Source organism: Lagopus leucura, unplaced genomic scaffold, assembly GCF_019238085.1.
Source record: "Lagopus leucura isolate 7727_CA_CO unplaced genomic scaffold, USGS_WTPT01 Super-Scaffold_100008, whole genome shotgun sequence".
NCBI lineage: Eukaryota > Metazoa > Chordata > Aves > Galliformes > Phasianidae > Lagopus > Lagopus leucura.
Window position 1 is genome coordinate 27064470 of NW_024962265.1, and position 16545 is coordinate 27081014.

Genomic DNA, 16545 nt, shown 5'->3' on the forward strand with positions numbered 1-16545 from the left:
GTTCCCCGGCACGAGGGGCGGGAGCGGTGGCCGTCGTCCCCGTGACCGCCGCCGCCGCCGCCGCCGCCGCCCGGACGGTTCCGGGCCTCGTCCGGCCGCGACGCCATGCCTCGGTATTGTGCCGCGTCCTGCTGCAAGAACCGCGGCGGGCAGAGCGCCAGGGACCAACGCAAACTCAGCTTCTACCCGTGAGTAAGCGCGTAGGGGGACGGGGATTGCCGAGCCGCCCCCGGAGGTGGCGAACTGCGGGTGGGCATCGCTGGGTGAGGCCCGACCCTCGGGAGAGCGAGAAACCGAGCGGGGCCGCGGGAGGCGACGCTCGTGCTTACAGACCGGGGCTGAAAGGATGAGGGGAAGGTGTCGAAGTGCCATCTGCGCCGCCGCCGCGCGGTTCGGCTCTCCTCGCTCTGGGGATGCTTCGACGGGAGCCGCGATGCCGGAGGCGTGGGCTGGGTGCAGCCCCGAGCCTGGCTGCGTGCGAGTCCCGTCCTTCGCGGGAAGCGTCACCGCTACAATCGCTGTCTGGTCTGCGCTGCAGTCAGGAGCCTTGGTGGGCGGATGGAGGCCGCTGGGCTGCCTGCAGGCTCACCAGCCTGCTTATCAAAACAACTCCGTACTGGTGTCGGTCCCAGAGCTCAGCGCACCGGTGTCAGCCCTGGGGGGGGGGAAGGGGGGAGGGGTGTAGCAAAATGTTGGTGCGTTTCTGCTGAAGGAAAACGCAGTGAGCAGCTGTTTGTACGGGGAATTTTCTAGCATTTAAAAAATATAGATTGAGGAATCGATTTCACAGTCAACTGGAAAAGCTTGTTTTGATATGACTCTCTAAGTTTTAGAATATCCCAAGTTGGAAGAGACCCATAGGAATGATTGAGTCTGACTGTTGGCTCCTCACAGGACCACCCAAAAATCAGAGTATATATCTAACAGTGCTGTCCAGACACTTTGTGAACTCTGGCAGCCCAGTGTCATGATTACTGCCCTGGGCACAGCCTGTTCCATGCCCAGTGCCCTGTGGTGAAGAACTTTTTCCTAATCCCCAAATTGAGCCTCCTCTGATGCAGCACCATGCTGTTCCATTGAGCCCTGTCACAGAGAGCAGAGATCAGCCCCTGCCCCTCTGCTCCCTTCCTGAGGAAACTGTAGGTTGTCATTAGGCTTCCCCTCAGCCTGCTCTTCTCTAGGCTGAAGAAACCTAAGCACACTGTTGATTCATGTTCAACTTACTGTCAACAAAGACCCCCAATCTCTTTCAGCAGGGCTACTTTAAACTAATTCAGGGTCTGCTGTGATAGAGCAAGGAGAAATGGTTTCAAGATTAAGGAAGGTAAATTTAAGTTAGATATAAGGAAAAAGTCTTCTACGGTGAGGGTGGTGAGGCACTGGAACAGATTGCCCAGAGATATGGAAGATGCCCCATCCCTGGAGACTTTCAAGGCAAGGCTGGATCAGGCCCTGGGCAACCTGATCTAGCTGTGGTGTCCCTGTTCATTGCAGGGGAGCTGGACTAGTTGATCTTTAAAGCTCCCTTCCAACTGTAAGGATTCTATGATTCTGACTTGTAAGTTTGTTGCAGTCATTGTTATTCCAGGATGAGGAGGGCCATGTAGGAATACCCACAGGAAGACAGCTTTGAAAAGGGCTTTAGTTTCAATTGAAGGAAACTAGGTAACCTTGAATGTATATAGCACGTGATACAGCAGTACATGTTATCACCATGAAATGATCATGAAAATGAGTGGAAATAAATTATTTATATTGCTTTAGGGAATGTGAGTGCCACATGGATAATCAGAACAAGTTTGAGTTATGGTACATATTTGTATTCAAATGTATGCCATCAATACAAAGATGATTTCAAATACACAGCTGTTTTATGCAGCCATTGAATTGTGCTGTGTTATGAGTAACACAGTCCTGCAGAAGAGGTGCTGAGACTCATTCACAACAGAGAACAGGTTCTGATGATGGGGCAAGGGGGCATTGAGAGCAAGAGCAAGTTCTGGTAAAGTTACTCTTTGGCTAAAATAACAAATTTTGCTGTCAGACCTCATCTCTCACTGTGGGTTTTTTGTTTGTTTGTTTCTCGATCTGAAGCTGCCTGATGGTACAGAAGGCAGTGGGTGCTATGTTCCTACGGTTCTGGCAAAGGAATGAAACACTCTCAAGGCCTTCTTGAGAGGCTGTGCTTGGTGACGTCACCTTCAGCTGAAAGACATCATCCTCTTTCTGAGAAACTTGTTTGGACTATGCAGAATCATCCTGGGCTAAACTCATGAAACATGCTGTATAATGTATGTAGTGTTGCTACTGGGTGCACACAATCTAAGCAGACAGAATTTGAAAAGACCAAGCCTCTCACCTGTCCTTGAGAGGTTATGTAGGTTTTGCTAGCACTGTTCTGTGCATTCCTGCATATACTCTGAGCCAAACGGATCATCAGTTTGCTCTCTGTTCTTGGTAACTTGGAATTTTAAATGGCAACAAATATGAAAGATGGGGTAAGAGATGGGGTAAGAAGAACTGCACATTTATCCCGTAAATCTCAGATATCTTTCTCTCAAAATCAGCTAAGTTTGGAGTTTTAGGACATTTGTGGATCTGCAGAGGGGAGTTATTGCCATGTGTGACTATTGAGGAAACCTACAGGCTCAGAAGTTCAAGGGTTTGCCAAGAGTTGACCTTTCATAGAATTTGTGTGGCACGTAACCTCTTGCCGCTCTATGTTCTCTCTTCAGCTTTGTGTGAGCACCTTACTTATGAACAATTTTTTTTGCACACTGAATTTGGGTTAATGTTACTGTGGTGTATTTATGTATGGTAATAAATACTACTAAAAGAATTGGTTGCTAATTAAAAGGACGAATCATCTATTTAGATAGTAAAACTGTTTTAATGAAGCTACAGGCACTTGTTAACATGTGGATGTTGTCCTTCACACTGCCAGTATCTGATTCTCTTTACGTCCTATGGTTACGGTCAGGTCAGATTTGATGACCCAATGAATTTGTCACTTATGATATAATTTATTCAAAAGCATAGGTTTTTCTTTTTTTGATTTTGTTTTTTACTGTTATTATTCATGACAGCTCTGCTGTGAAAGACTTAGGGATTGTGGAAAGATGAAAAATCTAACATCTGCCAGCAGTTTGTACTCACAGCTTAGAAGGCCAACTGAATCCTGGGCTGCATCAGAAGAGCAGGGAGAGGGAGGTTATTGTCCCTCTATACTCTGCCCTTGTGAAACCCCATGTGGAATACTGTGTCCAGGCTTGGGGCCCCAGCACAAGATGTGGAGCTCTTGGAGTGGATCCAGAGAAGGGCACAAAGATTATCATAGGGCTGGAGCACCACTCCTACGAAGTCAGACTGAGGGAGCTGGTCTTGTTCAGCCTGGAGAAGAGAAGGCTCTGGGGAGACCTTGTGGTCTTCCAGTATTTAAAGGGAAATTATAAACAGAGGGAATCAACTTTTTACATTGGTAGATAGTGGAAGTACAAGGAGGAATGGCTTTGAACTAGAAGAGGAGTGATTTTGATTAGATGTCAGGGGAAAATTTTTCATTCAGAGGATGGTGAGATGCTGAAACAGGTTGCCTGGAGAGGTTGTGGATACCCCATCTCTGGAGGTGTTCAAGGCCAGGTTGGGTGGAACATTGGGCACCTGGTCTAGTGTCTAGCAATCCTGCCCACGGCTGGGGATTGGTACAAGAGCTCATAGTGTTCTGGATGTTTGTACTGCCATTACCATAATAACCTGGCTTTTCATACATCATAACAAGCATTTAGTTTCTCTTTAACTTTTGTGTATTGTTATTCATTGAGTAAACTACACATCTTTGCTCACTTTGTTTTAATTTAGTTCTCTTTCCCACATAATTTGACTGCTTGCATATACTTTCAAAATCAATTTTTTTATATACATATTTCAATAACACTGTATAGTCTCCATTTTCAAGTAGGTTAGATGGTTGCAAAGCTAGTTATGGATTACACAACATTGGATACTCTGAACACTGTGAGAAAGCTGAAGTTCTGAAAAATCATGGAGAATATTTTGTTTTGGTGTGTATTTATGTCTTTAACGAAAGTTAAATCCTGCAGTGGAAATATTCACACTTCTAAGTGATTCAGCAGTCGTAAGTATGATGTACACTAAGCAGTACTTTGTTAAACAAAACAAAACAAAAAAACCTAAAGTTTTTTATGCTTAACTTGTACAGTAAGATTAAAAAAAATAAAAGCTCCACAAATAGTATTATTAGAGTAAGGACTAGATCTTACATTTTCTTAATGAAATGAGTATTTCCTGGCATCAGGAGAACTTTTTGAGCAAGCATTACAGACTTGAGAGTTTTGAACACGCTAGCCTAAAGGTCTGTAGTCCTTGGCCAGAAGAAAACAATAGAAATTCTGCTGGACTCTTGAGCTGATATCCACCAGAAATCATTTGGTTGAATAGTGGATTAACATGTAAGTGACAATATTTTCTGAGGGAGGGAGGAGCTGGATTAAAATGAAAAAGAAAGGAGTTGAATTCTCTGAACGGAATTCAGATAAGGATGGACAGTCTTGTAAGAAATAATAAGATGCTCTTTGGTTTCTTTTTGCCATAAAGAAACTTCTAAAAAATAACATGTTTTTGCTTCCCCCCCCAACTGTTTTAAAAAAGATTTCCACTTCATGATAAAGAGAGACTTGAGAAATGGTTGCGGAACATGAAGCGCGATGCGTGGACTCCGAGTAAGCACCAGCTTCTGTGCAGTGATCATTTTACCCCTGATTCCCTTGATGTGCGATGGGGTATAAGATACTTAAAACACACAGCTGTACCAACAATTTTCTCTTCCCCGGATGACGAGGTAATGTTTTCCTATCTTTTTTACAATAGCAGAAATCTAAGCAACTGTTTATGCAATAATATGTTCTAGTTATCTTTAATATAATCATAGTTTGTTTTAAATAAAAGTCTCTCCATCAAAATATTTTGTTAATGAAACTGACACAAAACTAGCATGTAATTCCATACTGTAAAGGAAAAACAGCTGCTTTGACTAGAGGTTCAGTATTGTTTTATAACTGGAAATTGAAGAAATATTTCCTTTAGGAAGAAAATAATTTCCTATGAGACTATTATATTTACTGTGCAATTATTCCTTATAATCGAATGTTCTTTTAAAGCCTTCTATTAACAAACTATACATATTTACTGACTACAGAATATTTTATTTTCAAACTCCATGTTTCTTATTCCTGTTAATAGCCTCTCAAGCTCTTGTAGGCTACTGAAGATATGCTACAAAGGCTGTTCCATCTGTCCTGTGACAGAGCTGTGAAAAAATATACTGAATATTTTTGTTTCAGTGACTGCCCTTAAAAAGCTTGTTTGGATACTGATCTTAAATCTAATCATGTGGTGATATAGCTTACTGTTCTGTGAGTTTTTATCTTTTCTTCTGCTATTGATAAGTTCTCCCTGAGGTAGACTGCCTGACTAAAAAATAGTTGCTGAAACGACTTTGTTGCACCTTTATGGATCTTTAATATGTGTGTATTGAATACAGTGTTTCAGTTGTAATAAGGAATGGTAATCAGTTTTTCTAGTTACATGGCATAATTTTTTGTGATTTTTTTTTTTTTTTTTTTTTTTCTCCTTCAGGAAAAAGACTCTTCTCAAAACAGCCCACAAGAGATAAAGAGAGAAGTCCTGGAAGAAACCACTAAAAATGTTGAGTCTAAGAAAGTTCCCTTATCACTTGAACTTTGTACACCAAAGAAAAGTTCTGTAACTGCAGAAGACCCAGATAAAAAAGAAGTGATTTGCTCAACTGTATTGAGTAAATCTTTACAAGTACAGAAACTACAACTTGAAAACAGAGAAGACTTTGAAACAGACAGTATCATTCTTGGTAATTCATCTCAGCAGTGTATACTTCAACCTGAGCCTGTTTTAATGGCAGCAGCAGACCAGAATGTGGAAGCTACTGATGTTCATGCTTCTGTAGAAGTTCCAGTAAATTGTACAGCTACAGTCTTGCAGTTTTCAGACCCTGACTACTTGAATTCATCTGTGAAACTGAAAAATACTTTGGGTTCAGTTACTGACTATTCACTTGAAAATCCAAACTCTCATGTTGTAGGCTGTTCTGTTGAAGTGCAACCAACAACTGAAAATGCAGTTTTGGTCAGTACAGTCACACAAACTTTTGAACAACTCAATGGAAGCGAGGAATCTGTCATTGCTATCATTGTACCAGCTGAGAGTCCAAAAGAACCTGAAATAATAAACAGATCTTTCTTGCCTCTTAAACAAGAATTTCTTGACACAGAAGAAGCAGAAACAGATAATTCTCTGCATATGAATGCATATAATGGAATTGAAATATTACAAACTGAGCACTCATACTGCAAACAAGATGTAGACAGAGAGCATCTCTGGCAAAAAATTTCAAAGCTCCACTCTAAGATAACTCTACTTGAAATGCAGGAGGTAAAAACTTTGGGGAGACTCAGGTCCTTGGAAGCTCTTATTGGACAATTGAAGCAAGAAAACCTGCTGTCTGAAGAAAAGCTCAAGATCGTAGAAAACTGCTTCACAACACTTGAAGTGACTATGATACAGTGAAGGCTTTGAATGGTTGCTCTTAAGTATCTTTTTAGCTTCTCTGACTGTCCTTTTGTACAAATTAACTTTTGTTTCAGTCATGATATTTTAAGTATTTAATGCAAACTGTGTGAACAGCAAATGTTCTTTAAAATGTTACATCAACCTCTGCAAATCTTAGCTGGTAGACAGTTGCCCATAAAATGTGACTTGCAAGTGAGTTTTAAAAGAAAAACAAAGCCTGTCTTGTTGAAGTGTATGAGGTGAATCAGTAAAAATGAGTCAAGCTTTTCCGGGTGAGGCTTTCCTGAGACATGCAGGTTTTGCATTTGGGACAGTAGCATTAGAATGGATTTTCATAACTGTGTAGAATGGACAATTATGAAGCAGTTGTTTAAAAAAGAAAAAATTGTCCTGATTCTCTTTCACATGAGTAAAGAGGTATGTATTACACATTGTCCAGTGGAGCCACCATTATTCTTTAGTCTTTTTCTGTCTAGTGTTCATTGATAGCTTTTGTATACTTTGACCCTATTAAATTTTTCTTCAATAAATGCTGTGTCCTTTCATTTCATTTAGTTTTGTTTAGTTGTTTTTTTGTTGTTGTTGTTGTTGTTGTTGTTGTTTTCCTAAGATAGCATTATTAGAATGAACAGATCGTTCTCCTCTTTTTGGAATGTTGGAATATTCTACTCAAATGGAAGGAATTATCTTAAATAGTGACTGTTTTATGATTAAAGAGGAAAGTTGTAAATATTCAGTGATGCTATCTACTCAGCTTTGATGGTCATGCAACCTAATGTATAAATTTATAGATCCTTAATAATACACTGAAGAAAGCAACATTTTGCAGAGCAAATTGCTGTAAAAGTAGGAGTGCACTGTTTTTCTGTAAGTTATTCTTTGAAAAATTAATTATGAGATTAAAAATTTGGTCCGCTTTATTGATACTATGAACTGTTCCTAGTGCACAGGACATGAATGTGTTGGAAATGTACTGATAATCTATTTTGAGGGAAATGAATTTTTTAAAATACTTACTGCTTATTCTGTCAGCATGCCAACCCTTAAGACTTAGAATTTTGATGTGCAATGATTAGAGTTCTTCAGGAACTTCTAGGTACTTTCCTATATTCAGATGTCCTCACCCAACATCAATTCAGTGTAGGATTGGATCTAATGTGTTCCTCTGCAGTCAATTGGCTGTGTTCCCTGTCAGTTGCATTCTGCATCTGGAGAATTTTGTTAAGTAAGTGAGGATCAAGCAGCATGATTTACAAATCTTGACAAAACTAGTCAAATTTCACAAAAATTCCCAGTATTAATACTAAGAATGCTATTTTTTTGGCATAGATATCTTTAAAGTTAGGGGAAAATAAAATATATTTTCCTTTTTTTAGGGAGTTTATTGGGGATAGCAGAAAGGTTCTGTATTTTTGGAAGCACTCACCAAGCCTACAAATTTCTTTGTAGGGTGGTTTGAATCAATGGGACCTGGGAGGACATAAATGGCCCTCTGCATACAACTTTTTATGCCAGATAGGTTCAGGTGAGAAAAGCTAGATGTAAGCCTTAATGACCTGTTACCCTAAATGCTACCCAAAGTAACTGCTGCTCTTTTAAAAAGCAGGATATTATTTGCTGTATTTTTCAATGGTCTTTTTTTGAAAGTTATTTAACATTAGAATAGATGTTAAATACCATAACATTCTATTAACCTTATGTTTTCAAGCAAGACTTTACATATTTAGGTTAAAATTTACCAGTTTTCTTAATCCTGAATTTTCTGTCTTGTTCTCTGTGTCAGATCATGGTGCATCTCATCTAGGTTTGTGGTTTCTGCAGCAGCAGCCAGCATTGCATATTTAACTTACAATAAACAAATAAAGACAGAGATTGAAAATGATCATTTTATATGCAGCATTTCTCAGGGCGAGTCCTATGGTGATGAAGAGCCTGAACCACCACAAAACAGTGTGCAGCTTGAAGGAAAACCAGAATCAGGACTGTTCTGAAATCACTGCTGCAAATTTATTCTGACAAATTATTTTGGGCAAAGAACTTTGTATATTTTGAAACAAATTTAGTATTATAGCTGACTTTGTTTGGAAAAAATAGTTAGGGGCTTGGCTTCAGCAGTATGCTGTCACTTACTAACTCAAGCTAATCATTATAAACAAAGAAATGTGCCACGTGTGCTATGTTGAACAGCCACACATCGCTAGTTAAATGCTACATGCATGTCTTGTTCTCAGTGTCTCCTAATCATAAAGCTGTATAAATTTTTATACTAAACTTCTTGTACTCTCAAAGGAGCTACATTAATCCTTGAGATCTTAACTGGTATTGTATTAGTAGATTGAATCATTAAAACTTTTGTAATGTATCAAACTTATTTTGATCAAAATCATCTTACTTATCTTTTTGATAACTTTACATTTGCATCAACGTTTTTTATCTTGACTACTTGCTTTTACTAATGTAATTACTTTGACATTTCCAGTTTTAGCATGTCAACTGTTTAATATCTCTTTTGAACTTTTAAGCTGTATTTGTTTTCTTCTGGCTACTGCAGGAATTTGGCATTTGGCTTCCTCGTACACCTTCATTTAAATTCCACCAGTCCTATTAAGCTAACAGATGAGCAGTGTATCTCCATATGGAATCAACCGATGCCCATTCTTCCTAGTTTTTCATTTTCTTTACAAATGGATTGTGAAGTTTTATTTAACTCAATCTGAATGCAGTAGAGTTACAGGGGTTATTTTCTTTCTGGCAGGCTAATGAGTATCTGGGATTTCTTGCATCAGTAGTGCCTGCACTCTTCCACGCTTCATGAGCATTCATTAGGAGTCTGTCTAGACCTCTCATTAGATGTCTTCAGTTACTCTCCTTTACCTTGGTGAGATTATAATTATTCTTCCTTCCCAATTAAATCCTCTCCTTCTCTGAACTCTGGCTCCAATCTTAGAAAACTTGGATGCTGTCTCACTAGATACTGTCTTTTCAGCAAACTTGAAGCTACATATGGCATTTTTAAAAACTGCACTTCTGTCCTTCTCCTGCCTCCTTCTGCAATTGCCTGATTACCTAGCTGTGCTTTGATCCAAACTGCCTTGTGTTCAACTTGATGCTTCCTCTCACTTGATAATGCTGTTTAATTGCAATGCTTAGCAAAGCAGTGGGCACAGCTGGGCTCTGCCCTTCCATGTTGCAGAGATGTAGTATAACACTGACAAACACCATCACATAGCTCGGTGAGCACTCATGCAGGCAGAAATTTTTGGATTCCTACAGCCATAGTTATTCAGTTGTGTCAATGACAGCAGTGGATTTCATGTAGCAAGATGCATTATTCCCAGACTCTGAGCGGATCTTTTACTCTCAGTTGTTTCAAACTTTACTAATAGAATATGGCAAAGAAATCCAGAGCCTGCTCCTGTGGGAAAAAGTACCCAGAGATACCGGGAAAGACCCAACCTGCTTTCAGAGGAAATCCAGAAGACATTATGAACAGCAGCTTGACAATTCTCTGTCTTCCCAGGCAGAACTAGAAGTTCACATCCAATCTCAAGGGAAGGTGCAAGGGGCAGGCTGTGCTGAGTGACTCAGGCCACTTCCCCGTGTGAACTCCAAAAGCAAGAAGCCATGCACCATATCTGTCAGAAAGCTGGAGAGAAAGTGGCATCTGCACGTCAGAACTCTGCAAAAGATGCTTGGAGCCATTCCATGGAGATGAAAAGGAAAGAATGGGCTTTGGCATTTAGGGTTCCTGCCTGGGAAAAGTTTCTTTTTTAGGATCCCACGCACCAAGAACTTCTCAAAGCTACCGGGAAAACTCAGTAATGCCCTGGGGGGTGGGATGGGCTACTAGCACCAAGGCAGGAGAGAAAGGAAAGAGAAAATGAGATTGTATGCTTTTATGAACTAAAATTAGACTTAAACTTGGACACAATATATTTTCCTTTGCTGAATTAACAGGGGACTTTATGACCAAACACACGCTGATACTTTTAGAATTTTATTCACACTGTATCATGTAAAATATCACCACTCTATTTTCTCCTTTACTGAAATGAGTTGTGATGATTGTCAGATTTACCAAGCCATTTACTCCCGCTGTGAAGAGATGAATTTCTCCCCGAATATTTTCCCAGAAAAAAAGCATTAACAATCGGAATTCTAAGCAAACATTTTTTTTTCCAGTAAGTAATTAAGTATTATGGGACATATTGCTGAAAGTCTGGCACTGTTTTAATATATGCTCTTCCTGCAGAGGTCATTTAGAAGAGTATCTCTGAAAGCATAAAACCAATTTAGAAGCCTCCTCCATTCTAAGAGGTCAAGCTGTATAGATTATTCTGGTATACATTATTTGTTCTGATTTATATGGATCTCATATATAGAAAGCAGTGTTCTATATAAACAGCAGGTGGTGCTACTGGTCTGTGCTATAGAAATCCGCCTCAACATTTCATTTTCATTCTACTGCCAGAAACCCATGCAAACAGATTAACTATGCAAGGATTTTTTTTCCCCTTATTCTTCACATGTATCTGTAGTAAAATAAGTTATTATCTGAATAAAACAGCATGACTAGTTTTCCTCAGTTTTACAGAAGTAAAGCTTCAGAGAAGAAACTCATTTGAATTCTGAGCAAAAAAAGATGAAATTCAAGAGCCTTCTGCTCAAGAGAGTGGTAAAAGATCTATTCATTGTCACCATGGAGCATGATTGCGTTCCTCATTTGTTGAAGTGGGTCAGTGATTAAAGTTTGCTTCCCTTAAACAGTTTAGCATTGCTTGTTTGCATGTTAATGAGGGTAATTATGTGAGTGTTTAATCACAGCCTTCATCGAGAATGTCTGTTTTGCGACACAAGCACTATGGCCATGTTGTTGTAACTGGGAAGCTGCATGCACAGTAGTTTTATGCATGACTCCATTCCCTCTGAAGATCTTGTGGAACAGACTTTGTGCTGAGAACACACAATTTCAGCTGCTGTGAACAGTACTGCTATTGGGGAAACATGGTTCTGCATACTCTAGAAAGTTTTTTCCTGCTTATTCCTCTGTTAGTTTCAAAATACAGAAGACAACATGGTGTTACAGTACAGGTCAGAAGTATCTGTGTGGTTTATCTGTGGTTAAACTGCCAGGCAGCATTAACACAGTGCCAACAAAAGCCATGATGCTGTGTGATTTTCTGAATGAGTGGAACAGGTCTACAGGTCAGCCATGGCAAAAACAGATGGTGAAGAAAGCTGTGCCTAGGAATACTCTATGTTTAGAGGCATAAATTTGCCTCAAGGGTAGTTGCAGATACTCTGGGTTTAAAGAACGTAGTGTTCAGCCTATTGTTCTCTGATCAAATGCAGCCAGAAACCGAAACCAGAGTAATGGGCCTCCACCACAGCCTCTCGAAAGGAGTCATCTCGCCTGACTCTGGATATCTCTGTCATGAGGTGCTCCTCCATTAAGCAGTATCTAATCTCTCTGTTAAAAAAAAAAAAAGAACGAATGGAAGAAACGCACATTTATCTACTGATTATGGCCCATAGGATGTTTTAGACAAAAATATTTCATAACTGGAGCTAGCTAAAATGAAAGCCACCTTGTGTTTCGAGAAGTAAATCAGATAGTTGTTAGAAAGCCGTAAGTTAGAAGAAGTAAATCCTAGTTTAAAGGATCTTGACAAGGCAGTTGTTCCAAATTGTGACTTCATGTCCTGTGTGTCAGTGACTAGAGGAAGGTCTTTAAAAGTTTCTAGAAGGGCTTCTGTTCAGATACATTATGTATGTAGTTCCAGGTTGATTTTTTTCTATCTTCGTTTTTTCTTTTTTTCTTTTTTTTCCTGGTGAGTTTGAAAGAAATCTTTCCACGTAGGAAATTTGGATCAGTAAGAAAACTGATTCAACGGGCAGCTAGTTCAGGCAGAGTGTATCTGAGGCATAGTTCTGAGTCCTCACAAGGTGTATATCAGACATAAAAGCTCTGCATTTCTTCATGAATAACATGAATCGAAAGTCATCAGACATCGTATAGCCCCTTGAGATGGAAAATGACTTTGTGCCTGCTGTAGGCTCAAGTCAAAGCAGCATCAAACACCATGAAAAGGTCTTTTTCAGCAGCGTCTGCTTAGGTAAGCACATTATAGATCATAGATACCATTAGTCTCACCTTCACTCTGAGTCAATAGACCATAAGGCTGCATAAGAATGGGTCTCGGGAGCCCTCAATGACCAGAATGGTGACCATTTGGAGATGGGAAATAATAAAAATATGACAGCTGTAGTTTCACAACATACGAAATGCATCAAAACCTTTGGATATCATACCAGTCAGCAGATGTTATTAAATGTACATCAAAACCCTTTATTGAGTGTCTTACGTGAGAAGAAATCCTGTACTGTGTAGAAATGACTTTGGCTGCAGGGCATTTACAGAACACCAGCTGCATATCCTTCCTGCCTGTTGACCACCTGGTGACCAGCCATTGTGACAGCACTGCACTGGTGGGCCTCAACAGACTTACCACCAACTCTCAGAAAATGTCTGCCACTCCACTGTCACCCAGTAAGGGGAAGCATGGCATTTGTTCTCCTCCCTGGAACCCCAGCCAGTACCTGCAAAAAAAAAAGTCATGCACATCTCACTGGCAAAGCAGTGGCCCATCTCCACTACTGGGTTGGAAAAGGGGAAATTCACTGACCTAGAACAACAATAGATTAAATTAAATGATTCCTACTTTGATTCTAGTGTTCTGAAAGTCCAGGGGTTGAGTGAGAGCCATGTCTGCAGAACAGATGCCAGAGGGCATATCTGATGCCTTGTGAAATTATCAGCACCAAATACGTGCTGTGCAGTTTGCTGCTCAGGACCACACCAGGATGCTGCTTTGTGACCCTGTGTGCTGGGTCTCACCCCAACAGAGCTCTGCCCGCACACTGGTGCAAAAGGACAAATACTCAAGGTTTAGCTTTAGGGGCAAAGCTTTGAACAGTGTCAAGCCTTCAGCACAGACTCTATGAAGAAGGAAAATACAGATGGATGCTGGCAACTATCCTTCCTTCCCCCATCCCTTTGGTTTACTTTATATAGAAATAGAGAGGCCGGTAGGCCAATCTACTGAGAACTGCTGCGGTAGAAAATGCTGCACAGAGAAAAACAGGCAGATAATGAGAACAAAAGTATGTTTCACTTACGGGGATTAATTAGAAGCAGTAACAAATCCCAATTATATTTTTAATTAAAAAATATATTAGAAACTGACACTTATCTAAGAGTTACCACAGAAACATGAGCTCAACCACAGTTGCACTTGAATTGACTAATTTCACAACTTATAAGCACACAGTTCACCATAATGAGATCACAGTCATAAATCCAAATTAAATTGTATTTTATAGTTTTAACATTGAAGTCACAAACTTATTGCTTTAGGGATCCATTTTGTGAGACTACAGTAGGCTTCAGGTATACTTTTTTCTGCATTTAGCATCTGAAAAGAATTACAACACTACCCACAGTTTTTAATGAGTAACATTGTCCTGGCTTCTAACAGTACAAGAAAGTTTCAGGCTCACAAATTAGACAAACTCTTCATTCAGAGAGACCACACTGGGGAACTGCAGGCATCCTTTTCTGACCTTCACTTACAAAGCACAATTACTATGAGAAGGCAGAGCCATGATCTTGTTTTTGTTCACCTTTTGCACTAATCTCATTTCAAGACGTCAGGAACACAGCTTCCTACGCAAAATCCCCAGCCAAGTGGCTGGGAGCCTGCAGCTTGGAGCAGGCAATGCTTTCAGGCTGCATCCCTTTGTCACAGCCTGAGCTCGCAGTAAAATCAGGTTAAGCACATGCTCAAGGCTTAGTAAGCTGAAATCCTCAGCTTCCTTTGACTCCTCTTTGGCTGGTAAAGTGAATTATTTTCCATCAGTTAGTGTAAATATGTTGGATGTTTTCCTTTCTAATGAACAAGGCATCTTTATAACCTACTTCATTTAAGAGTCTACCCATCATGTCTGAAAGGATTTTGCTGATAATAAATCCACAACTGTGGGGGCTGTACCTGCAACTCCCTCACTGTTGACAACAGATACATAGGAATGGCAGAATAAAATGCAAATAAAAAAATAAAATACGCAACTACAGATGTTTTTGTTTTATTTGATCTGTTTATTTGATGAATAGAGACTGAAAATTGACATACTTTCCTCTCTTCATTAACAGCTGTAGGAATAACGTAACAGTGGAAATCATTGGTTTCCCTCCCAGCACAGGGGACATAAAAGCTGGAAGGATTTTGGAAGCTGTTGTAAGAACTGTCTGTTCTGAAAACACCTGCAGTTTTGATTAATTTTCTAGTTTCACACTGCAGGAACAAAAACAGCCTAACAGTCAAGAAATATGTTAAGCTTGCCAAATAATATCCAAGGTAGCCATAAAAAAATTCCTTTAGGTTTTAAATAAATACCTTTAAGAGCAATTAAAAAACATGAGTGCAAAGTGTAAGTTTCATTGCAAATGAAGTGATGAAATGAGTGTCATGCACTTATGGTAGATGCAATGGAGAACAAGTGTGAAGTGATGGAGTGAAAGTGCCCTGCCTCTCCTTCTCTCACAGGGACACCCACAAAGGACTCAAAGTACTGTTTTTGCCTAAATAAAAAAAGAAAAAAGTTTTGAAATGACATTGCCAGATAAAATCCTGCACTAACATCACTCTCTAAGCATAAAAACCAACGTATTCCTATTTCTCAACATCTATGTTGAGCCTGCATTTTATCCTTTCTGAACCACTTTAACAATGGAAGGCAAAGCAGTAATGTAGCACCACGTGGCAGGAGGACATGTCCTGCCTTTTCTCGCAGAGCTGTCTCTAATACTGTGAAGCATTGGCAATCTCTGTTTCATGTTACCTCAGAACTTGGGAGGATCAACAGCCTTTTGGGAAATGCCCTTCACTGCATTCTAATCAGCAGAACTGATGGCTTTGGACACAGAAACAAGTTACCTTTCAGATACCTTTAGCTGTGAATGTCCAAAATAACATTAAGACTGGCACATACACTACAGCCCTGGACTCTGCAGTGCTCTAGAGAAGAAGCAGAACCCAATAATATTTAAGAACTGCAGAAACATTGCCAGCATTAAGTGACTGTTCACTTTGTTTTTCTTCCCAGAGCTGTGATTTTCAAAGGGTCTGAGTGAAAACAGTAAGCCGAAGCAGAGTCAGATTTTTCAAGTTTAAATCAACCTCACTATTCTTTGTTTACTACACTGATCATTTCTGTTTGTATGTTTGTTTGTTTTCAGTAACATATATTTCTCATATGAAAGAAATTCCATGAGTAAAGCTTGGAAAGGCAACTGTGTGTTAGACCCCACAATCTGTGGGGAGGTAAACTGGAGGCTTTCTGAAATCGATGACTGCAAATGCAAAATAAGGATTTTAATGCAAAATAAGAACTTCAAATTTATGCTGTCCTTTCCTCAGCCCCTTTGCAAAGACTAAGATGAAGCCAATGCCAAATTTTCAACATATAGCTTTTCACATTGTTAGCATTCCAGACCTGCCTCCCCCTGCAGCCTACCCTCCAAAGGAAAAGCAACAGATTGTAGAAGCAGTACAGAATAATAGAACCATTAAGACTGGAAAAGGCCCTAAGATAATCTATTCAGGTATCAGTCCATCCCCACCATGCCCACTAACCATGTCACCCAATGCCACATCTGCACTCTTCTTGAAGACCTCATGTAGATCTGAAATAAGAGAACAGAAAAATTCACATTCTGTGAACATATTCAGTGCTTCCTGGTTTAGCCTGGTTTAGCATTACACGTGGAGGTTGGTGGCCCTGCATGTGGCAGGGGGGTTGGAGATTCATGATCTTTGAGGTCCCTTCCAACCCTGGCCATTCTGTTATTCTGTGATTCTG

The 16545-nt window shown here is 40.0% G+C and overlaps 1 protein-coding gene across 2 annotated transcripts; it reads left to right on the forward strand.

Annotated features, from left to right (window-relative positions):
* Window positions 1-68: 68 nt before the first annotated feature.
* THAP5 (THAP domain containing 5) lies at window positions 69-7174 on the forward strand. Of its 2 annotated transcripts, none has more exons than XM_042872919.1 (3): window positions 69-188; window positions 4669-4858; window positions 5656-7174. In XM_042872919.1, the coding sequence occupies exons 1-3, from the start codon at window positions 106-108 to the stop codon at window positions 6619-6621; spliced, it is 1239 nt and encodes a 412-aa protein (XP_042728853.1). In that variant the 5' UTR covers window positions 69-105; the 3' UTR covers window positions 6622-7174. The 2 variants fall into 2 exon arrangements, with proteins under 2 accessions (XP_042728853.1, XP_042728854.1); XM_042872920.1 differs by having other exon boundaries at window positions 158-192.
* The last annotated feature ends 9371 nt before the right edge of the window (window positions 7175-16545 follow it).